General features: G+C 43.5%; 2 protein-coding genes, 1 long non-coding RNA gene and 1 other non-coding gene across 4 annotated transcripts; 2 read left to right on the forward strand and 2 right to left on the reverse strand.

The window, feature by feature from the left end:
• Positions 1 to 1,106: 1,106 nt before the first annotated feature.
• Lrr1 (leucine rich repeat protein 1) lies at positions 1,107 to 9,773 on the reverse strand. Its single transcript, XM_048415806.2, has 4 exons — positions 9,551 to 9,773; positions 7,465 to 7,563; positions 5,685 to 6,406; positions 1,107 to 1,495 (listed from the first exon to the last, which is right to left on the reverse strand). Exons 1-4 carry the CDS (start codon positions 9,737 to 9,739, stop codon positions 1,255 to 1,257), a joined length of 1,251 nt encoding a protein of 416 aa, XP_048271763.1. The 5' UTR covers positions 9,740 to 9,773; the 3' UTR covers positions 1,107 to 1,254.
• On the forward strand, positions 4,307 to 5,457 carry LOC146892389 (uncharacterized). Its single transcript, XR_015004444.2, has 3 exons — positions 4,307 to 4,575; positions 4,917 to 4,983; positions 5,064 to 5,457. It is a non-coding gene; the product is annotated as an uncharacterized LOC146892389 (long non-coding RNA).
• Positions 9,774 to 15,603: 5,830 nt separating the features above from the next.
• LOC146892390 (signal recognition particle RNA) lies at positions 15,604 to 15,903 on the reverse strand. The gene has a single exon (XR_015004647.1).
• A 141-nt stretch (positions 15,904 to 16,044) lies between these two features.
• Rps29 (ribosomal protein S29) lies at positions 16,045 to 17,487 on the forward strand. The gene is made up of 3 exons (XM_048415840.3): positions 16,045 to 16,205; positions 16,436 to 16,535; positions 17,385 to 17,487. The coding sequence occupies exons 1-3, from the start codon at positions 16,144 to 16,146 to the stop codon at positions 17,391 to 17,393; spliced, it is 171 nt and encodes a 56-aa protein (XP_048271797.1). The 5' UTR covers positions 16,045 to 16,143; the 3' UTR covers positions 17,394 to 17,487.
• Positions 17,488 to 20,294: the final 2,807 nt, after the last annotated feature.

Genomic DNA, 20,294 nt, shown 5'->3' on the forward strand with positions numbered 1-20,294 from the left:
CTAGTTCCAGGCCAGGCTCCAAAGCTACAGAAAAAACGCTGTCTCGAGAAGCCAAAAAAAAAAAAAAAATTTCATTCTCAGAATAGCTTGCAGAATACTTTATTGTTCATTAATTAATTTTCAGACCTGTTGACTTTGGTTAACTGCCACTGATGTATGTGTTGGGTAACTCATTCAAAAAATTACATCAAAAACTTCTTACTGTAACTAAGAATAAAAATTTGAATTCAAAGATTTCTCCTGGGGGTGGGGGTACAATTAGGGCTTGAGACGGCTCAGTAGCTAAAAGCCCTGGCTGCTCTTAAGAGAGATTGGAGTCCTAGAATTCATATGGTGGCTCACAGTTGTATCTACAGTTCCTGAAGACCCAACACCCTCTGCTGACACCAGTCTTGCATGTGGTGCACGAACACATGTGCAGGCAAGATATCTATTTGAGTAAAATAATTACTCTGGCTCAGTGTCTTATCTCTAATCACTTTTGAGTAGAAACTTGGTGGTAGTGCCAGGAGTCAAACCTGCATATGTATATACTAGGCAAGTGTTCTATTGAGCCATACCCTTGTGAGACAGGGTCTATAGCTCTGGCTGTCCTGGAAATATCAATACATGGCCTCAAGCTCAGACATACTTTGCCTCTTTTTTGTTGTGTGCCACCATGCTTGGCCCTATATCCTTGAATTAAGTTCTAAGTGTTCTAATGCTTAATATAATAGAAATGTCTGAATCTAGAAAAAGATAAAAGCTTCAAATGAGGAAATTTTAGGAAGATAAATTATTTGGAAATAATCTGATTAACTACAGCACATTCTGATACTTGAGCAGAAACTAACACTGCTATCATAAATCTGTTAGCTTCACAATAAAATTAAAGATTCATTTAGTATTTTGTCTGCATATATGTATGTGCACCACATGCATGCCTGCTGTCCCTGGAGGTCAGAAGAGGGCATTGAATTCCCTGGAACTGGATGGAGTACATACAATTGTGAGCCATAATGTGGGTGCAGGGAACAGAACCTCTGCAAGAGGGCATTTGCTCTTAAGTGCTGAGTATTAATCCACTCCCCAAAAGTTAAGTTTTAATTAAAATTTAAATTCCAGAGTCAAATGGTTGAAGATAAATATATTTTCTCCTCCATGCAAATATACAAAAAGCTTCCCTTTCTCCAATTTGTTCTTGCTAAATTTGTTAACTGTTAAATCACAAATAATCAACCATCTACATCTAAGAAACTTTCTTTTTGTTATAAACTATTTTAACATATCAGAAGAATTCACATAACAAGTTAGAGAACAAAAGTAAGTGATAATAGGAGCTTCCATTCTATCCACATTATCTACTAAGACCACGGTGTGGGCAACAGAGTGTAGATTAATTGTAGCAGTTCCTTGAATGAAAGAGTCTAGACAAAATCTTCCACAAACACAGGTTTTGGCAGTATCCAAATCTTGGCAAAGATGGAAAGGAATGATATGAGGGCCATACGAAATCCTAAATGGGGGAAAAACACATAATGTTACTATATTGTGAATTTCATGTGTTTAGACAAGAATTAGAACACTGGATTATAATGAAATAAAAATAACGACGACGGGACTCAATCTAACCATTTTATTTTTCCAACTGCTAAGAATAGGACGAAGAGATGGCAAAAAGACAACAAAATGTCCCTTGATTTCCTAGGTATAATCCTGAAGGTACTCCGGAGGCTGAGGCAGACTGGAGTTCAGGCCAGACAGGCCTACACAGGGAGACATCTCAAACAAACAAAATATGCTGAGGAACCTGAATTCATGAGACCCTGTCTTAAAAAGCAAGGCTGGGCTGACAGGCTGTAATCTCAACTTCTCTGGAGGCTGGAGGAGAAAGATTCTAAACTCAAGGCCTGACTGAGCAGAAGGTATAACTCAGTGGAAGGGTACTTGAACCTTAAGGTTCAATCGTCATTTTAAAAAAAAGAACACTTGAGGCAGAGGCAGGTGGATCTATGAGTTTGAGGCCAGTTGTTTATTTTTTTTTAAATATCATCTTACTATTTTATAAGCGCTAAGTATTCCTGCTCTAATTACACCCTATGTTATGACAAACACCCTATCAAAAAGCAACTCAGGGACAGAAAAGGCTTACTTCATGTTATCCTTCCAGGTCACAGTCAAAGCAGTGAGGGAAGTCAGACAGGAACCCAAGCAGAAGCTGGGCGCAGAAACCACGGAGGACCACTGCTTGTTGGCTCACTCATGGCTAGCTCAGGCTAATGTTCAGCCAGCTTCCTTTTATAGCCTAGGACCTGTCCAGAGACAGGGCTACCCATACTGGGCTGAGTACTCTAATGTGAACTTACTAATCAAGGCAATCCTTCACAGACATGGTCACAAACCAACCTGATAGAGAAAATGAATTATTCAACTGACACTCTTTTTCCAGATAATTTTAGACCATGTCAAGTTGACAGTGATGCTAACTAGGCTAGTTCACTTCCTAGCTTCCACATCTATATGAAAGAAACAAGAGTAACAAAAGAAAACAAAGCCTAAAGCCAATCAAATGAATAAATATCAAGTTAATGGAGTTCATTCTCATGAAACCAACTGCAGTTAGTGTTTAGAGCTAGGAGGAAGAGAACCATCAGTTACAGAATCCTTCCAAGTGCAAAATGTTTTGGTATAAATTAGTTCATTTAGCCTCAAAATTCTATAAAGTGGATATTATTCCAAGTTCAGATGAGATTAAGAATTTAACTAATGTGCTAAAGTCATACAAATGGGTGAAGCCAGTAGTTCAATTCAGGTCTGGCTTAACGAACCACGCATCATTGTGCCAGATTGAAATCCTCAAATTTCTGGGTTATCAGAATCACCTGGAGAGCTTTTATTACACCCCCACCCCCAGACAAGAGCTCTCTGTTTAACAGCTGTAGCTGTCCTGGAATTTGGTTTATAGGTCAGGCTAGCCTCGAACTCACTGAGATTCGCCTGCCTCTGCCTCCCAAGTGCTGAGATTAAAGGCGTGCACCACCACCGCCAACTGACCTGGAGATCTTATTAAAACACAGAGCTGGTCCCCATTCTGAAAATTCCTAATTCAGTAGGTTTTGGGTATACACCAAGAACTTGCAACAAGTTCCTTGCTGATCCACCTGATGTTTCAGCTGCTCAGGACACTATTTTGAGAAATGGTACTATACACTCATCCAGCCATCAATGTCTGATATAAGCCAGGAACACATAATAGCATATTTAAAATAAGATGTATTTATTTTTATTTTTCATGTGTGAATGTTTTGCCTGAATATATGAATGTACAATGTATGTGTGCCCGTGGAAGCATGTGCGGGTGTGGATGCACCTTTATACAGTGGACCAGATCCTCTGGAACTAGAGTTACAAGTGATTGTGAGCATCCCTAAGTGGGTGCTGGGAACTGAATCTGGGTCCTCAGAAAAGGAGTCAGTACTCCCTGACTACTGAGTCACCTCTCCAGCCCAAAAACAAAACATTTAATACACAAGTAGGAAATAGTGAAAAAAAAAAAAGTCCATACCCTTGCTAATCTTATATTCTTGTGGGAAAAACTGATAGCAAATAAAATGTTAGAGAAAACAAGACAAGTAAATAGTACTGTAACAACAACAACAACAAATAAGTAAGCCATTTAAAATAGAGGGGAAAAAAATCACAATAGGAGTTGAGTTTTTGGGTTTTTTTGTTTTGTTTTGTTTTTGTTTTTTTGAGACAGGGTTTTTCAGTGTAACAGCCCTGACTGTTCTGGAACTCAGTCTGTAGAACAGGCTGGCCTCGAACTCAAGAGATCCTTCTGCCTCTGCCTCCTGAGTGCTGGGAGTAAAGGTGTAGGCCATCACGCCAGGCTTACTTAACATTAGGAGTTATTGAAACTTGACTGTTGCGGAGGGTTAGATGGTTCAGTGGGTGAAGGTGCTTGTTGTCAAGTCCCATGACCTGAGTTCAATCCCGGAAACTAACATGGTGGAAAGCAAGAACCTGCTCCCACAAGTTGTCCTCTGATCTCCAAACGCTGTGGCATCATACATGCCCAACTATTTCCTGATTCCACCAAAAAAAACTTAAAACAAAACAAAACAAGATACTATTACTCTGTGTTTTAATCTGCTGATCTAGTGTATTATAACTTATCTATACCCGAATAAACAGCCCTCGACTTCCCAAAGATCTGGGGAACATGGCATTTAAATGTTTAATTATTAAAAGGCTTTTCGTAACAGAAATACAGGTTGGCTCCTAGCAGCAGCACTCTATTTCCTCCAAAGAAAACAAAAGACAGATGGACACAGAGCAACGTCCATCGGCAATTCACTTCATCAAGTGAAAGCCCTAACCACTGTGAGAACTGCCTTTCATCTAAACTGAAGATCTCCAGATGTGGACAAAGATTCAAATGGAGTGACTGCCTAGCTGCTCAGGCCAAGGCAGGTTTGTCTTCCTACAGATTTTCTAATCCACAGGATCTTCTAAAACCAGGCAGGCCCTGCACTAAACATCAAAAGGCAAATGTTACCCTCAATGACCATGGAGGACCCTGAGGTAGACAACTGGGTAAGTTCTCTGTCGTTTTTTAACCAATAACTCCCCAAGTAAAATTTTATCCTTCTCAAAGATCTCTAATGCAGTTTGACAGCTGAGAGGTTTTGTCAGTTTCAAAGGACAACCTCACCAAACAAATTTCAGTACAACTTCTTAACATGTTCTAAATAAAAGGTGTTTTAAGATATACAAATGCAAGTTATTAAAAATATGTACCTGCAAGTTATAAGGTGTGAGGACAAATACAAGTTATCAAATTTCTCACGTTGCATTTCAGTCTTAAAGATACTTTTCATTGTGCAAAACATGTCAGTCATTCTGACATAAATATGCTGCTGTTTTCTAAAACTTAGGTTTTCACGAACTCAAAGAATTCTTGTGAGTTCCAGGGAGCTGAATTTAAGGATTCACCTTAAACAGGTCAGATACAACCCTCTCAATTCCCTGGTCCTGAAAAAACTTTTTCTTACTAAACTTAACTTTGTCCTCTGCTCTGCCAGGTCCAAGAGACACTGGACAGTTCCATACCACAAATCCTGGACAGGAGAAAAAATGACCAACTATCCCAGGATGTAACCAGCACCCAGCTTTCTCAGGTCCCCTAAGAAGGACTTCACCGCCCACAAACAAGCAGGAAGCAGTCTTGAGACCCCACCATCCGAATTCCTTTAACCTACTATGCCTAACTCCCTGCCTTTTTATTATAAGAAAAAGATGGGAATGTTGTAATCTGCTGGCCTGGTCTGTCACTTGGGTACCCTGTCCCTTTAAGAGACAAGCTTCGCCCACTCCCAACCTCCCCACTTCTGCAAAGGCAAGTGGATCTCCCACCTCTCCAGTGTGTCATGTCTCGATCCATACTCCCTTCTCCTTTTCCCCTCCATAACCCAATGAATAAACTCTATACCTGAGCTCTCTCTGCATGGCTTATCTGTCTGTTGCCTGTGCGGCCTTAGGCCACCTGCTAGGGAACCTGCAGGGGATCCCCATGCCTGGGGTGACCCACTGCTACCCCTCGTGGGGCCAGCCTCAGGTCACCTCTTTATGAATGATAACACCCTGAGTTTCATCAGACTATCGGGATGCTACCAAAGAACCATATTTATGACTGAAAGTCTTACCTCTGGGATAGTACAGCTCGAGCAGAAAACTCCAGTAAAGTTAATGGTACTTGAAGCTTTACAATTGGAAGGACTTCTGGTTTTTCAAAAGTATTTCCAAAAAGATCCAAGTACTCTAGGGATAGCATTTTAAATTCACAAGGTAGTTTTGTAAGTTTGTTCCGAGCTGCTGCTAGAAAACGGAGATTTTTCAGTTGTCCTATCTTGAAGGGAAGCTGAATCAGTTCATTATCACTAAGGATTAAATTCATAAGTTCCCGGAATTGGCAAAACTGCACAGGGAGTGCCTTGAGTTTGTTCTTGCTGAGATCCAAACTCTGAAGTGACTTCCGGAGTGTGGACCGGCACAAGGACACACTAAATGACTCCAAGTGATTGTCACTAAGGTTAAGCTCTTGAAGGTGGGTGAGGTCTCCAATCGTGGCTGGGAGTGTTTTTATACAGTTGTGACTCAGGTCTAACTTCCTAAGGTTTTTTAAGCAGAGCATTCGCATATCAACTCGGGCCAGCCTACAGTGAGAAACCTGAAGATGTTCCAGAGAACACGGAAAGCTCTTGCTCAGAGGATAATCCTTTTGGGATGCGATAACCATCTTGGTTTTTAAATTCTCAAATTCTGAAGTCTTCGCTGGTGTAAGTGCTGAAAGTGGTATATTGACATCACAGCCTCTGTGAGCCATTCTCACAGCTGAAAGTAAACTCTTTAAATTGCCAGGATTGGCCTGAAAAAAAAAAAAGAGTTACGCAATTATAAATCCCATTTTAGATACTTCATGCTTGTTAGTTCCTTCCTTAAAAAAATCCTACAGTTTCATACACAGGCTATGTAACTGGATTTTGAAATCAGCTGTAAAAAATATTTTAACACTTGGTCTAAATTTTAACTTTCAAAGTTTGGGGGGCAGTGAGAGGGCCAGTGGGTAAAGGTGCTTGTTGTTAAGCATGACATCCTGAGTTCAGTCCCTAAAACCCATAGAGCAGAAGCAGAGTACCTACTCTTGAAGGTTGTTTTTAGACCTCCATACATGTAGAGACATACATACACACAGAATAAATAAGTGTTGGGCTGGTGAGAAGGCTCAGCAGTGAAGAGCACTTGCTACTCTTGCCGAGGACCCAGGTTCAGTTCCCAGCAGCCATATGAAGCAGCTCACAAAGGTCTCAGTCTCTCCCTGCCTACAGATCAGAGATCAGGATGTAAAGGCCTCAGATACGGTGGCAGCACATATCTGCATGCTACCATGCTCTCTACCACAATGATAAAATAAGCCTCTGAAACTGTAAACAAGCTCCCAATGAAATGTTTTCCTTTAGAAGAGTTGCCATGGTCAAAGTGTCTCTTCACAGCAATAGAACAGTGACTAAGTCAATGTATTTACACCAGGAATAATGACAGATTCTAGAAAGCTGTATGTGGTGACTCAGGTCTGTAATACCAGCACTAGAGAAGTTGAGGCAGGATTGCTGTTAGTTTCAGGTCAGCTTGGGCTACCTAAGACCCTATCTCAAAACAAACAAACAAACAAAAATACACCTGCAAGAATTGTTTCTAATTGCTATTTGGGCTCTCAAGATGCTTTAACAGGCAAACATTTTATTTTCAGTATTTGTGATATAGTCTCCCTGTGCACCTCTGGATGGCCAATAACTTGACACGTGGATCACACTAGACTTGGGCTTATAGAACTCCTCCTGCCTTTGCTAGCTGAGTGCTAGGATTACAGGCATGTGATGCTGCACCTAGCTTATGTATGTTTTGCTACAGTTTTCAATATCCTACCTTACTCAGACAGATGTCCACAGGAGGCTCCTTTAACCGGACAGTGGCTTTCCCCTCATCCACAAATTTGTTGAAGAGCTGCTCAATGTTTTCTTTTAGCTAATTAAAATCAAAGGAGAAGGGTAAGGAAGAGAACAAAACTAGTCATGACTATTCAATAACGCTCACTGCAACTAGAATGTACCAGTCTTCTTCCAGGTTTTAGTTGGCTTTCAGCCCCAAAGTCTAAGTGTTTTATGAAGTTTTTGTTTGGTTGGCTTTTCTTTTTTCTTTAAAGCCGGTGAATAGTTATAGCTTCCAGCCAGCTGACACTGGGTACTACTGTTCTGTTTGTGGCTTTCCTTCATTTTAAGAGAATGTTCCCCTTCTCCCAACCCAGCTACATGGCTATAGAAAGAAGTGCCAGCAGTTCTCCACCTTCACAGCCTCAGTCCCTTATTCCGGGTGAACATGCCGTTAGCTAGACTGTATGCAAACTCCATGAGAGCAAAAAGGCTGTCTTGTTGCTATGGTAACCTCTGAGCTAGTACAGTGACTGACGTAACTGGTGCTCAAAACTTTTCCTAACTGATTCTTTTGCTTTAGACTTCAATAACTCTTTGCTGAGAGGCCGCTGTGTACTAGGCACCAAGATAAAAAGTTGGAGCAGTGTTGAATAAGAATGGTTAGCTAGGCGGTGGTGGCGTATGCCTTTAATCACCGCAGAGACAGGCAGATCTACGTGAGTTGAAGGCCAGCCAGCAGGGTCAACAGCACAAGTTCCAGGACAGTCAAGGCACAAAGAAAAATCCTGTCCCGAAAAATCCAAAACCACAGTCTGAGACGGTTATTAAAAAGCACAACAAAAAGCTAAGTAGGGGTTACTATAACCTAGGCAAGGAAGCCTCACCCAGTTTAGGAGTAGAAATGGGATTGTAAGGTGAGAGAGTTGAAGGACTAGAACACATTGGGTAGGTAGTAAGGGGAGTAGGAGGAAATAGCATCCCAGGTGGAGGCAACATATGCAAAGCCAAGAAGGGAGAGCGTGGTAACTGTAAGAAGCCAATAACTCAGGAATTTAGCAAGAATAGGTGAAGAGTGGGGAGGAGATGTAAATATGTATGGAAATATGTATGGAAAGAAAACAGACACCCAAGAGTGAAAGATTCAAGAACCATAAAATTCACTAAGGATTTAAACTGAGAAGCATTATTAGATCTGAATTAAAGTTTTTCCTGGGAAGCCAGGTGTGGTGACTCACACCTCTAACTCCAGCACTCGGGAGGCAAAGGCAGGTGGATCTCTTGAGTTTGAGGCCAGCTTGCTTTGCAAGAGCTAGTTCCAGGGCAGGTACCAAAACTACACAGAGAAACCTTGTCTCAAAAAAGAAAAAAAAAAAACAAAAACAAAAAAACAAAACAAAAAAAACTCTCTTCCCTCAACTAAGCATTTGCTATGAACTATAATATATAACGGAAAGAATCCTAGAAAACATATAAAATGCACTAAGATGAATCGTTCCTTCATCTCCATAGTGGACACAAAGTCATCCTATTTTCATCAAATAGCAGTGTCTGGTAACAGGGGAGAACGGATTTTATAAATCTCGTTTTCACGCTCCGGTTCAGTTACGGACAGACTCTAGAGTCTGCCACTCTACCTACAGGTACAATCAATCTCGGGACCGCGGGTCAAGCATTTATGAAGTAAAGCAGAGGACACGGGAAAACTTTAACAACAGCGAGGACGATGACAACGACAGTCAGGTTTAGCGCAAACTCAAGTTTGGCTGGTATCACCGGCACATGCATTCTGCCTGTGTGTGCTGGAGACTGGACCCAGAACCCCAGTATTTATTGCCAAGCTCTTCCTAACTGAGTTCCAGACCCAACCCCTCTTCATCATCTCCTAATGGCATCTATTATTAAACGAAAAAAAAAATTTTAAAAAGCTCTGAAAAAACACCGAAAAAACTCTGAAAAAAAGCTTGATGAAACGATGCTGCGGGATCCCTTCACCCTCACATCGCTGTCAGAGGCGGGTGGTACACGGGCCGCGTCGCTGTCACCGAGTCACACCCCCGGGAGGCGGCGGCCGGGCCGCTTACCTCATAGCGAGTCCCGCGCTTGTCCTTCATGGTGGAGACCAGCAGGCAGGCGCGGCCGCCGGGCTCGGCCCTTGCCCCGCGCGGCGCCTGGCACAGGCTCACCACGGCTCGCACGCCCTTGCCGCGGCTCCTGAGCCCCAAGACTGGCAAGTGCCGGCTGTGGACTTCTACCTCACAGGGCAGCCTCATCACCCCGCTAGCTGTCTCCCAGCCGCCCGGCCTTTGAAATTTGGCGCCACCAGGAGGGCGGGGCCTCCGGGGGGGGTCCTTCCGCGAGGGCTGCCCGTGGCCCGCCTGCGCCCGCCGGCTTTGGGACTTCCCGGAGTTCCACTCCAAATTCCCCGTGGGACGGGTATAATGAGCGTGTTTAGCATTGTCTTATATTTCCTGAGTGAATCCCTCCATGTTCTGTGCTCGCCGAGGACCGTCCGTCAGACTTCGGACAGGCGGTCGCCAAGGGCGCCATGTTTTCCTTGACAGGTGGTGGGGTGGGTCCCGGAGCGCGCGGGTCGGGCTGTTCGGGCGCCCATTGCAATTCCTGCTCACACCCTGGGCTGGGGATACCCGGGAAGGAAGGATCTGGCGTTTGGGGCGTGCGCCGCGGAGGACGTGCTCTCGTCAGGCAGCGTCAGTCAAGTCAGAGCGGAGCTTTAGGTGACGGGAGCGGGCGAGGCGATGCTCGTCGAGCAAACTTCACTTTGTAGCGGTGATCGGCTGCTGAGCCTTGGAAAGACGTCGGGACCCACCTTCGCTTCTCACTCCTTTATCCAAGCTGCACTTTTGTAATTATGAAATGGCTTTCAGAAACACTAATTTTCAATTTAGCTGTGGCAAAATTATGGTTAAGCAATGAACATCTCTGTTTACATATAGCGTGTTGAAGTTTTGCGTGCGTTGATTTCACATCCTGAAAACCAGGAAAGATTCAGGAGAGAGGCGAAGATAATAAATTGTCATCCCCACCCCACACCCGTTTAGTATTCCCTCATATATTCATATTTTTATTTTTTTACCTCTCTTCCGCCCAGTATTGTCACCATTAGGCCCGGCACCCGTTTTCCTTCTTGAGAACTCCAATTACACCTAAAACTTCCTTTTATTTATATTCCCGAGTTTCTGCCATATACTAGGCATTCGACTGAAATGACTGAATTTCTCTGAATGTTCTCATCTGCCCCCATAATCAACCTTATTCATTGTGGTGTTCAGGGACTGGAGACTGAAGCCAGTTGGCAAAGACTGGCAGCCCTTGCCCACTTGAGCTTCATATAGCAAATGAAGCATGGCCAGTATGCCAAGAAAGACTGCAAGGCCTCCGTCTCCTGGGCTTCATGGACCGAACAGAGCAAGTGCGAAAAGAGCCCCTGTGGTACAAATTTGGGAGAGGCCGTTGGTCGTTGGTTGCTATGTAAAAGTCCCATGAGACTCAATCCTTTTTTTTTCCCGCTTCCTCACCCACTTCTATTCTCAGCAGTGCTTTCTTTTTCTCAATAAATTGTGTTTATTGTTATTTTTAACTATGTGTATTATTGGGGCAGCCCTTTGTCTTGGAACACGAACGCATGGAATCCTAACACACCCGGCTATGGTTAGTTATGCCTCTAGACTACCAGCTTCTGGGTTCTGAGTCATCAGTGTTATCTACAAGACTTAGCTAGTATTTATACAGAGTAGGCACTCAGAGCATATTTGCAGAAAGGATAAATCGATAGTACGAGTACGTGTAGCTATGCTATTTAAATTATAAGAGTATGTGCTATTTGTTTAGCAAACAGAGCAGGCTCATCTTAAATTCATATTCCTTTTAAAAGTAGTCTCTGTTCTGATTCAGTCTCCCTCTACCTTGGGAGTGAGGCAGAAAAAGTTAACTTTAAATGGATTCAAGTTTTAAAATGTAATGTGAAAAGATAAAAGTATCACAGGGAAATAATTGATTTTAAACGACAACCACCACCACCACCAAAACAAAGCAAAACAAAACAGTGAAAGGAATTGAGCCCAGGGCTTCGCTGCAGCTAGACGCATCCTCTACCATTAAGCCACATCCCTAGTAACTCTACTGCTGATTTTCTTAAGGATTCTCTCTCACACACAAGCACACAAACACATGGGCACACAAGAATTTCAAAATAAAACCTAAAAACAGTAATTAGGACATAGACAAAATTTAAAGTACATAAACTTTTAACTTTCCCCGCTACCTAGCATATTAGAGATCTTAGAATATCTAAGGTGTTCCTAAAGGTGCAATAGTGGTACTTATCTCTTGGGAGATAACCAACAGCTGTCTTATTGGACATGAGAACCACTCAGCTGCAGAGAAATTTTGCCTGGTACTGGAAACTTAGCCAACTACCCGTGGCTAGCGAGGTCATGGATCTTAAAGGAGAACCTACTACTGCCACCATCCATCCTAAACCAAAAAAAAAATCCTAACCTCATTCTACCCCTTATCTGTGTGCCCAAATACAAGCACAGCTCCCTCCCTCCATCAATGCTGCTCCTCTTCCCAGCAGATGGAAACCTCGACAGCAAGTCACAGCTGGACAAGACGAAGAGAGCTGCTGACTCTGAGACGGAGCCCAGCCCCGCCTGGGCATCTACACCACAGTCGCTAACATCTAAGACTCAGGCAACATCCCAGAAGAGGGAGATGGAATGGTTCTAAGAGCCAGAAGACAAGCACATCTGCTTCCGGATTGTATCTGCTAAATATGTCAGGCAAAAGACACTCATTGAAACAATGTAGCTGCCTTAACAAGACCTAAAGAATGGCAACAGCAGTTGACACAACAAAGGGATTGGAGGAGGAGAATAAATCAGTCTTCCTCAGCATGAGTCCTGTAAATGGTTATCCAATCCCAAGTGGTCTGCCCTGAAAACATGCAGATAGACAACACTAAAGAGATTCGGCAGCTGCATTTTAGTATTTATTTACATATATATGACATATAATTAAAGAAAATGGGCCATGAATTTGAGAAGAAGGGAAGCATGAAACAGGTTTGAGGGAGGAGAGAGAAGGGGGAAATGATATAAATACAGTATGCATATATAAAATAAAACTATAAATTTAATTTAAAATTGAAATTTTACATTGGCATGTACATGATTACTCTCTATAACTAAATTAAATTTTTAAAAGAATTTGCATGAAAAAATATGTTTAATTTTGGATTTCAATTGACTGGTTTAAAGAATATTGGTGTACAGTGGTGGCCCATGCCTTTAATCCCAGCACTTGGGAGGCAGAGGCAGGTGTATCTCTGTGATTCGGAGGCTAGCCTGGTCTACAGAGCAAGTTCCAGGACAGCCAAGGCTACACAGAAAAACCCTGTCTCAAAAAACCAAAAAACAGGGGCTGGAGAGATGGTTCAGTGATTAAGAGCACTGTTTGCTCTTCCAGAGGTCCTAAGCTCAATTCCCAGCAACCATATGGTCACTCACAACCATCTGTAATAAGATTTGGCACCTTCTCCTGACCAGCAGGCATACATGTATACAGAATACTATATACACAATAAATAAATATTAAAAAAACCAACAAACAAAACAAATTACATCACTGTTCTTGAGGGTGTCTATGAGGGTTTTTCTAGAGAAGATGGATGAGAAAGTAGTGGGGAAGATCCACCTTCCATGTATGTAGGCACCAGGAAGCAGTGTGTGTGTGTGTGTGTGTGTGTGTGTGTGTGAGAGAGAGAGAGAGAGAGAGAGAGAGAGAGACAGAGAGAGAGAGAGAGAGAGAGATCTTTCTAGTACTTTTAAGAAGACACCCTCAGTCGTCAAGCCTTCAGTTTCTGAGGCCTTTGGATTGGACTGAGCCATGCTACCGGCATCTTAGGGTTTCTAGCTTGCAGGTGGTATGTGAGCCAACTCTTTATAATAGATTAACAATATGGATAGCAATCATTTATCTAGCTATTCATCTACCCACATAGTGTATTGGTTCTGTTCCTTCGGAGAACCTTGAGTAATATGAATTTTAAAGTCAATAGTTGTTCTGGAGAGCATGATTATCATCATCATCATTAATATTAAAGATAGGATCTTTTTATTTGGCTCAGGCTGACCTGCACCCATGTTATATAGCTCTGCTGGCTTTGAATTCACATTTGAATTTGATTCTCTATCCTTATCCTCCCGAATGCACTACCACCCCTGACTCAAGAAAGAAGTCTTTTTCTTTGAGAGCATCTCACTAAACAACCCTAGCTAGCCTGGAACTTTCTCTGTAAACCAGGCTCCAATTTATAGAGATGTTGGGATTAAAGGAGTATACCTCCACACCTGGCCAACAAGCAGAATTTTACTGGGTGTTGTAAATTGGTTTTGGCATTTCTGAAATTTCATTTTTAAATTTAATTTAACTTTGAGACAGGGTTTCATTATGCAGCCCTGGCTGGCCCGGAACTTGGTATGTAGACCCGGTAGGCCTCCAACTCAGAGATCTGTCAGCTTCTGCCTCTCAAGTGCTGGGATTCCACACCTAGCTGGAATTGGTTTTCTATCTGATTTTACCTAAACTGCTATGCTGTCTAAGAGCACAGAGAACACCGATTGCTGCTGAAAGTAGTGAAAGTGTGAAGTCAGTGATAGTGCTTCGCTAGCAAATATAAGATACATAATTATAAATATAGATATTTTATAATTATAAATACATAATTATAAATATATAGCACCTACCCAAAGGTTGGGATCATACCTCTTTGTTTAAAAATTATTTATTTATTTTATGTGTATTTGTGTTTTGCCTACATGTGGGTGTCAGATCTCTTGGAACTGGAGTTACAGACAGCTGTGAAACCACCATGTGGCAGCTAGGAATTAAACCAAGGTCCTCTGGAAGAGCAGCCAATGGTCTTAATCACTGAGCCATCTCTCCAACCCTGGAATGACGAAAGTCTATTCAATATAATAATTTGGCAACTATCAGCAAATTGGCAGATGAGTACACTTAAACCTGCAAGCATACATTTTTCAGACTGGCCCAAACTCACTGGCATAATGCCTGCCAGTCTCTCAGAGGCAGCTGGGAAAGCACAGATGCTCTTTGGATCCCAAGAGACCTGATCAAAGAGATCTGCCAGTCTCTTCAAGAATGGCAGACTAGCTAGGAGGGGTGTGCTACTTAGTTTCGTAAAGGCAGTGATCCCACCAGTAGCAACCAGTGCCGCATAGATGAAAAAAAATAAGGCACCAATAAACCGGCATGCTTTTCATTATTTACTTTTTTCTTTGTCTATCATGGAACTACTTCAGGTCTGTGTCTCATATGCTTGCTTAGTTGTATTATATGTCATCAAGGCTAAAAAGGAAAATAGAAGTGGAATTGGAAGGGTTCAAAGAGTCCACCCCCTCTTTGTTGTTGTGATGTAGTTAAGGTTTTTATTTCAGGGCTATGTGCAATTTTATGTTCCTGTGGAAACATGTCAGCTAGATCGGATATTTACTTCCATTCTGAAATTTATTGTTAGTTGTTTTGTTGTCAAATTACCTGATCAAAAGCACCCTTTATTTCAAATTACTTCTTTCTTCAAATTCAGCCACCTAAACTGCTGTTGGTGGTACAAGTCCAGTACTTGAAATTGAAGCAACCTAATAGCAAGTGTAAGTCCACTATGGGCAGGTAGCAAGTTCCCGGCCTGTCTAGGCTCCACAGGGAACAAAAACAACAAACAACAAAAATAAATGAAAAAAAAATTATTTTTTACATTTATTATTAAACGTATCAAGTACTTTTAGGTATGAAGTATACTAAGGGTGATTTTATTTGCCAATCTCTAGAATGATGTGGTTGTATTTATCGGAGGAGCGTATCAAGTTCAAAAAAAAAAAAAAAGGAAAAGCCGTTGTTTAATAAGAAGAGAGACCCCTGTCGTTGATGCCTGTTCATTGCAGTTGTTTTAAGTTGTTTTATAAATTCACGCCAGTAGGTGTCAGTGTTGAGTGTCGGCTAAGATCGTTTTTCTGACTCAAAAACATTTTCAAAGAAAGCGGTCTTAAAGAAAAACCTTTAAGAAAAGGATGTAAAATAACGTTGAAAACGTAAAAAGAGACGGGGTCTCGCTATGTTGCCCAGGCTGGAGTGCAGTGGCTATTCACAGGCGCGATCCCACTACTGATCAGCACGGGAGTTTTGACCTGCTCCGTTTCCGACCTGGGCCGGTTCACCCCTCCTTAGGCAACCTGGTGGTCCCCCGCTCCCGGGAGGTCACCATATTGATGCCGAACTTAGTGCGGACACCCGATCGGCATAGCGCACTACAGCCCAGAACTCCTGGACTCAAGCGATCCTCCTGTCTCAGCCTCCCGAGTAGCTGGGACTACAGGCGTGCGCCACCGCGCCCGGCGGTCGACAGCGCGTCCGGGAAGATACTAGAGGTTCGGCTGCAGTGACGTCAGCCACTGTACCCGCCCCGTAGTCTTTAGAGCTGTCACTCAAACCGTCCTCCCCGGACCAACGCCGTCGCACTGCGCACGCGTCACGCCTTAGCGGTGTGTTCTGGGTAAAGGGTGGCTCCGGGAAGTTTGAAGAGCGCATGCGTGCGGGGACTCGTTCCTTTTGGCTCGTCGGCCGTCAGTGAGGCAACATGGGTCACCAGCAGCTCTACTGGAGTCACCCGCGGAAGTTCGGCCAGGGATCCCGCTCCTGGTGAGAAGCGGATTGTGGGCTTGTGCGTAGAGGAAAGGGCCGCTGTGGGCGGCTGGGCTGCTGGAGGTGAAGGCGTCCGCGGGCGGCGTGCAGGCCCGGCGTTCGGTGCCGCCATGGCGGCCGCCGCCATTACGGCCTGTGCAGTATGGGCGGGCGGAGTGCGGGCGGTGCTCCTTTCTCGGTGAGAAATGGCCTGCCTGAATGCCATCTCTTTCTCTTCCCCCGTCCAGCCGCGTCTGCTCAAACCGCCACGGTCTGATCCGGAAATACGGGCTGAACATGTGCCGCCAGTGTTTCCGGCAGTACGCGAAAGATATCGGCTTCATTAAGGTACGTGCCCTCCGACGCCATCGTCCCCGTGCGGGCGGGAGCCTCGGACCGAGACTCACACGCTGAGGGTGCTGGAAAGGGCCGGGTGTCGGGTTGAGGAAAATGTTTAGCTCGGTAGGAGAGCCTACGCTTTCTCCATAGTAGCTGAGGATTTGCTAATCGACTACGTGTTTTAAATGTCCTGTCGGCGGCGTTAGATCATAGGTTGGGAAGAGCTTTAGATTGCGGGCCCGGTAGATTTGTTTAGCCAATGTTTTTTGTCTTTTGTGGGTTCTGAGGTTGTGGTCACGTTAATGCTACTTGAAACTTGGTTGAATGTCCAAGCCACTTTTTTGGTCGAAAACAATTTGGTTCGCTTTTTGGCACAAATCCACCATCTTTCTGTTTAATTGGACTAGTTTAGTTTTTCAAGTCAAGCTTTTTCTGTTTTCCCTGGAACTCTGGAGATCAGGCTGGTCTTGGACGTCTGGGATTAAAAGGTGTGAGCCACCACACCCGAATTCGGGACCAGTTTTTTAAATGCTTGTGTTTAATGGGCCTACATATTTTATGTGAGCTCTCCGGTGCAGCAGGGACAGTTGTTTTAGTTCAAAATTCCAAAATGGAAATAATTTCCAATATAATAATTACCGTAAATCTAGCAATATACAGTGTGGAGATTTGAACGACTCAGTGTGAGAGGATCATAGATTAGAATAGTTCTGGCTCCTTGACGGTTTTTCAGACTAAGATGAGCTGTAGCAAACTGCTTTGTACCTCTTCAGAACACTTGGTTCAGGTTTTCTATGTTATTGGGGTGAGCGAACCAGTAAAATATGTCAGAATCTAATATCTGCTTTTTCTTTGCAGTTGGACTAAGCGACCTTGATTGGATTCTTCAAGACTCTACCCAGTGAAACAGATCGATGCCAGTCTTTGTACATAAGAATTAAAAAAAAGTGAAGACCGTCAACTTGTGTTATTTTCTTTCTTTTTTATTTTTTTCCTTTTTTTTTTGCTGGCCTCAAACTCAGATCCATTCATCTGCTTCTGCCTCCCTAGTGCTGGGATCAAAAGTTTTTTTTCCGTCGCCCCCCCCCCCCCCCCGTTTTTCGAAATGGTTTCTCTGTAGTTTTGTAGCCTGTCCTGAATGCTTGTAGATCAGGCTGGCCTCGAACTCAGAGATCCTCCTGCCTCCTGAATACTGGCATTAAAGGCATGTACCGCCTCCTCCTGTTAGAGCATTTTATCAATTGATCTAAATACCCAGTCCTAATTGGTGGTGTTTTACTGTGTCCAGAAATCTCAAAAATTGCGTTTTAAAAATGCCTCAGGGAGGGGGAAGTGGGAACTTTGGGTTGGTGTGTATAATGAAAAAAGATTTTCTTTTTTTAAATAATGTCTTAGGGCTGGAGAGTTCTTTTTGTTTTTTAAGGGAGTGGGTGGGAGAATTTCTTTGTAGCTCTGGCTGTCCTGGAGCTTGCTTTGTAGACCAGACTGGCCTCGATTTGCCTGCTTCTGCCTCCTGAGTGCTGGGATTAAAGGCTTTGTCACCACCGCCCACTTGAGGGTTCTATTTTTTTAAAATTTACTTATTTATAAGAATTTCCACTTCCTCCCCTTCCAATACCCTCCGGCTCCCCCCACTCCCTCTCCTCCTCCTTGAGGCTTCTTAAATTGACCTACATTTTGATTCCCTGCACCCGCGGCTCAGCCATCTAGCTCCAGTTCAGAGAACCCTTCCTTTGGGTACTACACATGTAGTTTGCAGACAAATGCTTGCTGATAGCCTTTGCAGATCTAGAAAGCTGGTCAATGAAGGGTAACTCAGTAAAGGGTATAGTATGAGCTTTTAACTTGACTAGGTAAGTAACAGACCATTAAAGTTTATGGTCTTTGGTCTTGCCATGAGTTTGAGAGTCTATTAAATGATACAGTGTTCTTAGTCTGGTGTGCTTGCTGTACACTTTTTGATCTCAACACAAGAGACAGAGCCAGGCATGGGCTACATGGAGACACTCTTGGATAAACAAAATACAGTGTGTTTTGGTTGGTAGGGTTTCGCTGTAGTTTGTTTCTCTTGAACTTTGGCTCTCTGACCTCATCTAGTGCTTGAATTGTATATACAGTTATAGTTGGTTTTCAGTGGTCTTTAGTTACACCCCTAGAGGTAAGATGGGGCCAGCCTGGTTTACATAGTTCCAGGGCTACATAGTCTAAAGGGCAGAGGAGATGATTTAGTGGATTAAGGTGTTTGCCAAGCCTATAGAACCCACGTGATAGGAGAGAGCCAAGTCTTGCAAATTGTCCCATGACATACGTGTGCTCTTCCCCATGTGTGTATGTATACAAAAATTAAGAGATGGATCCTGGAGGTGACTCCAGGTTTGAGAAGCTGTTAGGTCTTGGGAATCCTGTACCAAATTCAGATGTGCTGAATTAATTGGGTCAGTAGTATGTGAGTGGAAGCAAAGTGCTGGCTGTTGGGAGGCCTTATTTACAGCTGTGGTGAAAGCTGTGTTGATGCGATCTAATCCAACGCTTAAGAGGCTGGGCCTAGAGGAAATGGGACCAAGGCAATGAGAATCTGAGCTGGTGATCTTGGACTGACACAGGTTGGAGTGGTTTAGGTAGTCACTGACAGATGACAAGGTTCTGTTGAAGGTGAAAGCAACTGAAAGAATTGGTGTTGGCAGGACTGAAAGCAAGTTTGGAGAAAGTATTGCATACCGTTAGCCAGTGCAGCTTTCTAGGAAGTGCTTTTTTGGTTTTTGTTTGTTTTGTTTTTGTTTTGTAGACCAGGCTAGCCGCCTGCCTACCTCTACCGCTTGAATTCTGGGATTAAAGGCGTGTGCCACCCTGCCCAACTAAATACTTGTTTAAATTATGGAGTACAGTAGGGTGAAAACTGGGAATAGAATTTTCACTGTTCTTTAGAGTGGAGGCCTGTGTTTTCATGTCTCATACATGAAAGAAAGGATTCTTGGGTTATTCGGAGTTTAGGATGAAGCAGGATGAAGGTGGAGATCTAAGCAGGGTGTGGTGTGTCCCAGTATGCTCGCTTTCAAGGTGGATGCAGGAGGATCAAGAATTGAAGGTTGGTTTGCCTTCAGAAGTTCAGACCAGCCTGGGCCACATGGGCCAAGTGTGAGATCTGTTTTAAGCAGGGAGCGAGCTATACCAGGCACATTTGACAAAAGAGCAGAATTGACTACTGTTTGAAGTGACAGGGAAATAGCTGGAGTAAGTGGAGGCAGGAGGATCGAGAGTTCAAGGACAGCTTAGGGAAGTAGTGAGTTAGAGGCCAGGCTCATCTGAGAGAAATCAAAACCACGCCTTAGCTGCTGTCAGGAAAGCTTTTAGTCAGGGTGAAGGATGTCCTTGGGCAATGGCGAGAGCTTCCTGTTGCATATTGAGGATGGACAAGAAGTTGTCAGTTGAGCAAATATAGAATCTGGGAGCTGAAGAAGGGAGAAGCTTAACACATTTCATGTTTTAGTGTGAGGTGAATCTGACTTGATCATGTGTCTCCTGGATGAACCTGAGGTCTGTTCTAGCCTGATGACCCTGAGTGAATTCTGTAATACACTCGCAGTGCCTTCGGGAAGGAAACACTAGCCAGTCCCGACCCCCGCGTGGCACTGGAGGAAAGCCTGTTGTGGAAAGGTGGCCAGGCTGAACAGGACTGAACAGGACTCAGAGATTGTTTAACATTTGTTCTTTCCTAGACCGCATGTGAAGGGCTTTACAGAGTTTCCTTCTCAAGGTTTAGAGTCCCTT

This window comes from Myodes glareolus, chromosome 11, assembly GCF_982192425.1.
Source record: "Myodes glareolus chromosome 11, mMyoGla1.1, whole genome shotgun sequence".
In the NCBI taxonomy this organism is placed as follows: Eukaryota; Metazoa; Chordata; class Mammalia; order Rodentia; family Cricetidae; genus Myodes; species Myodes glareolus.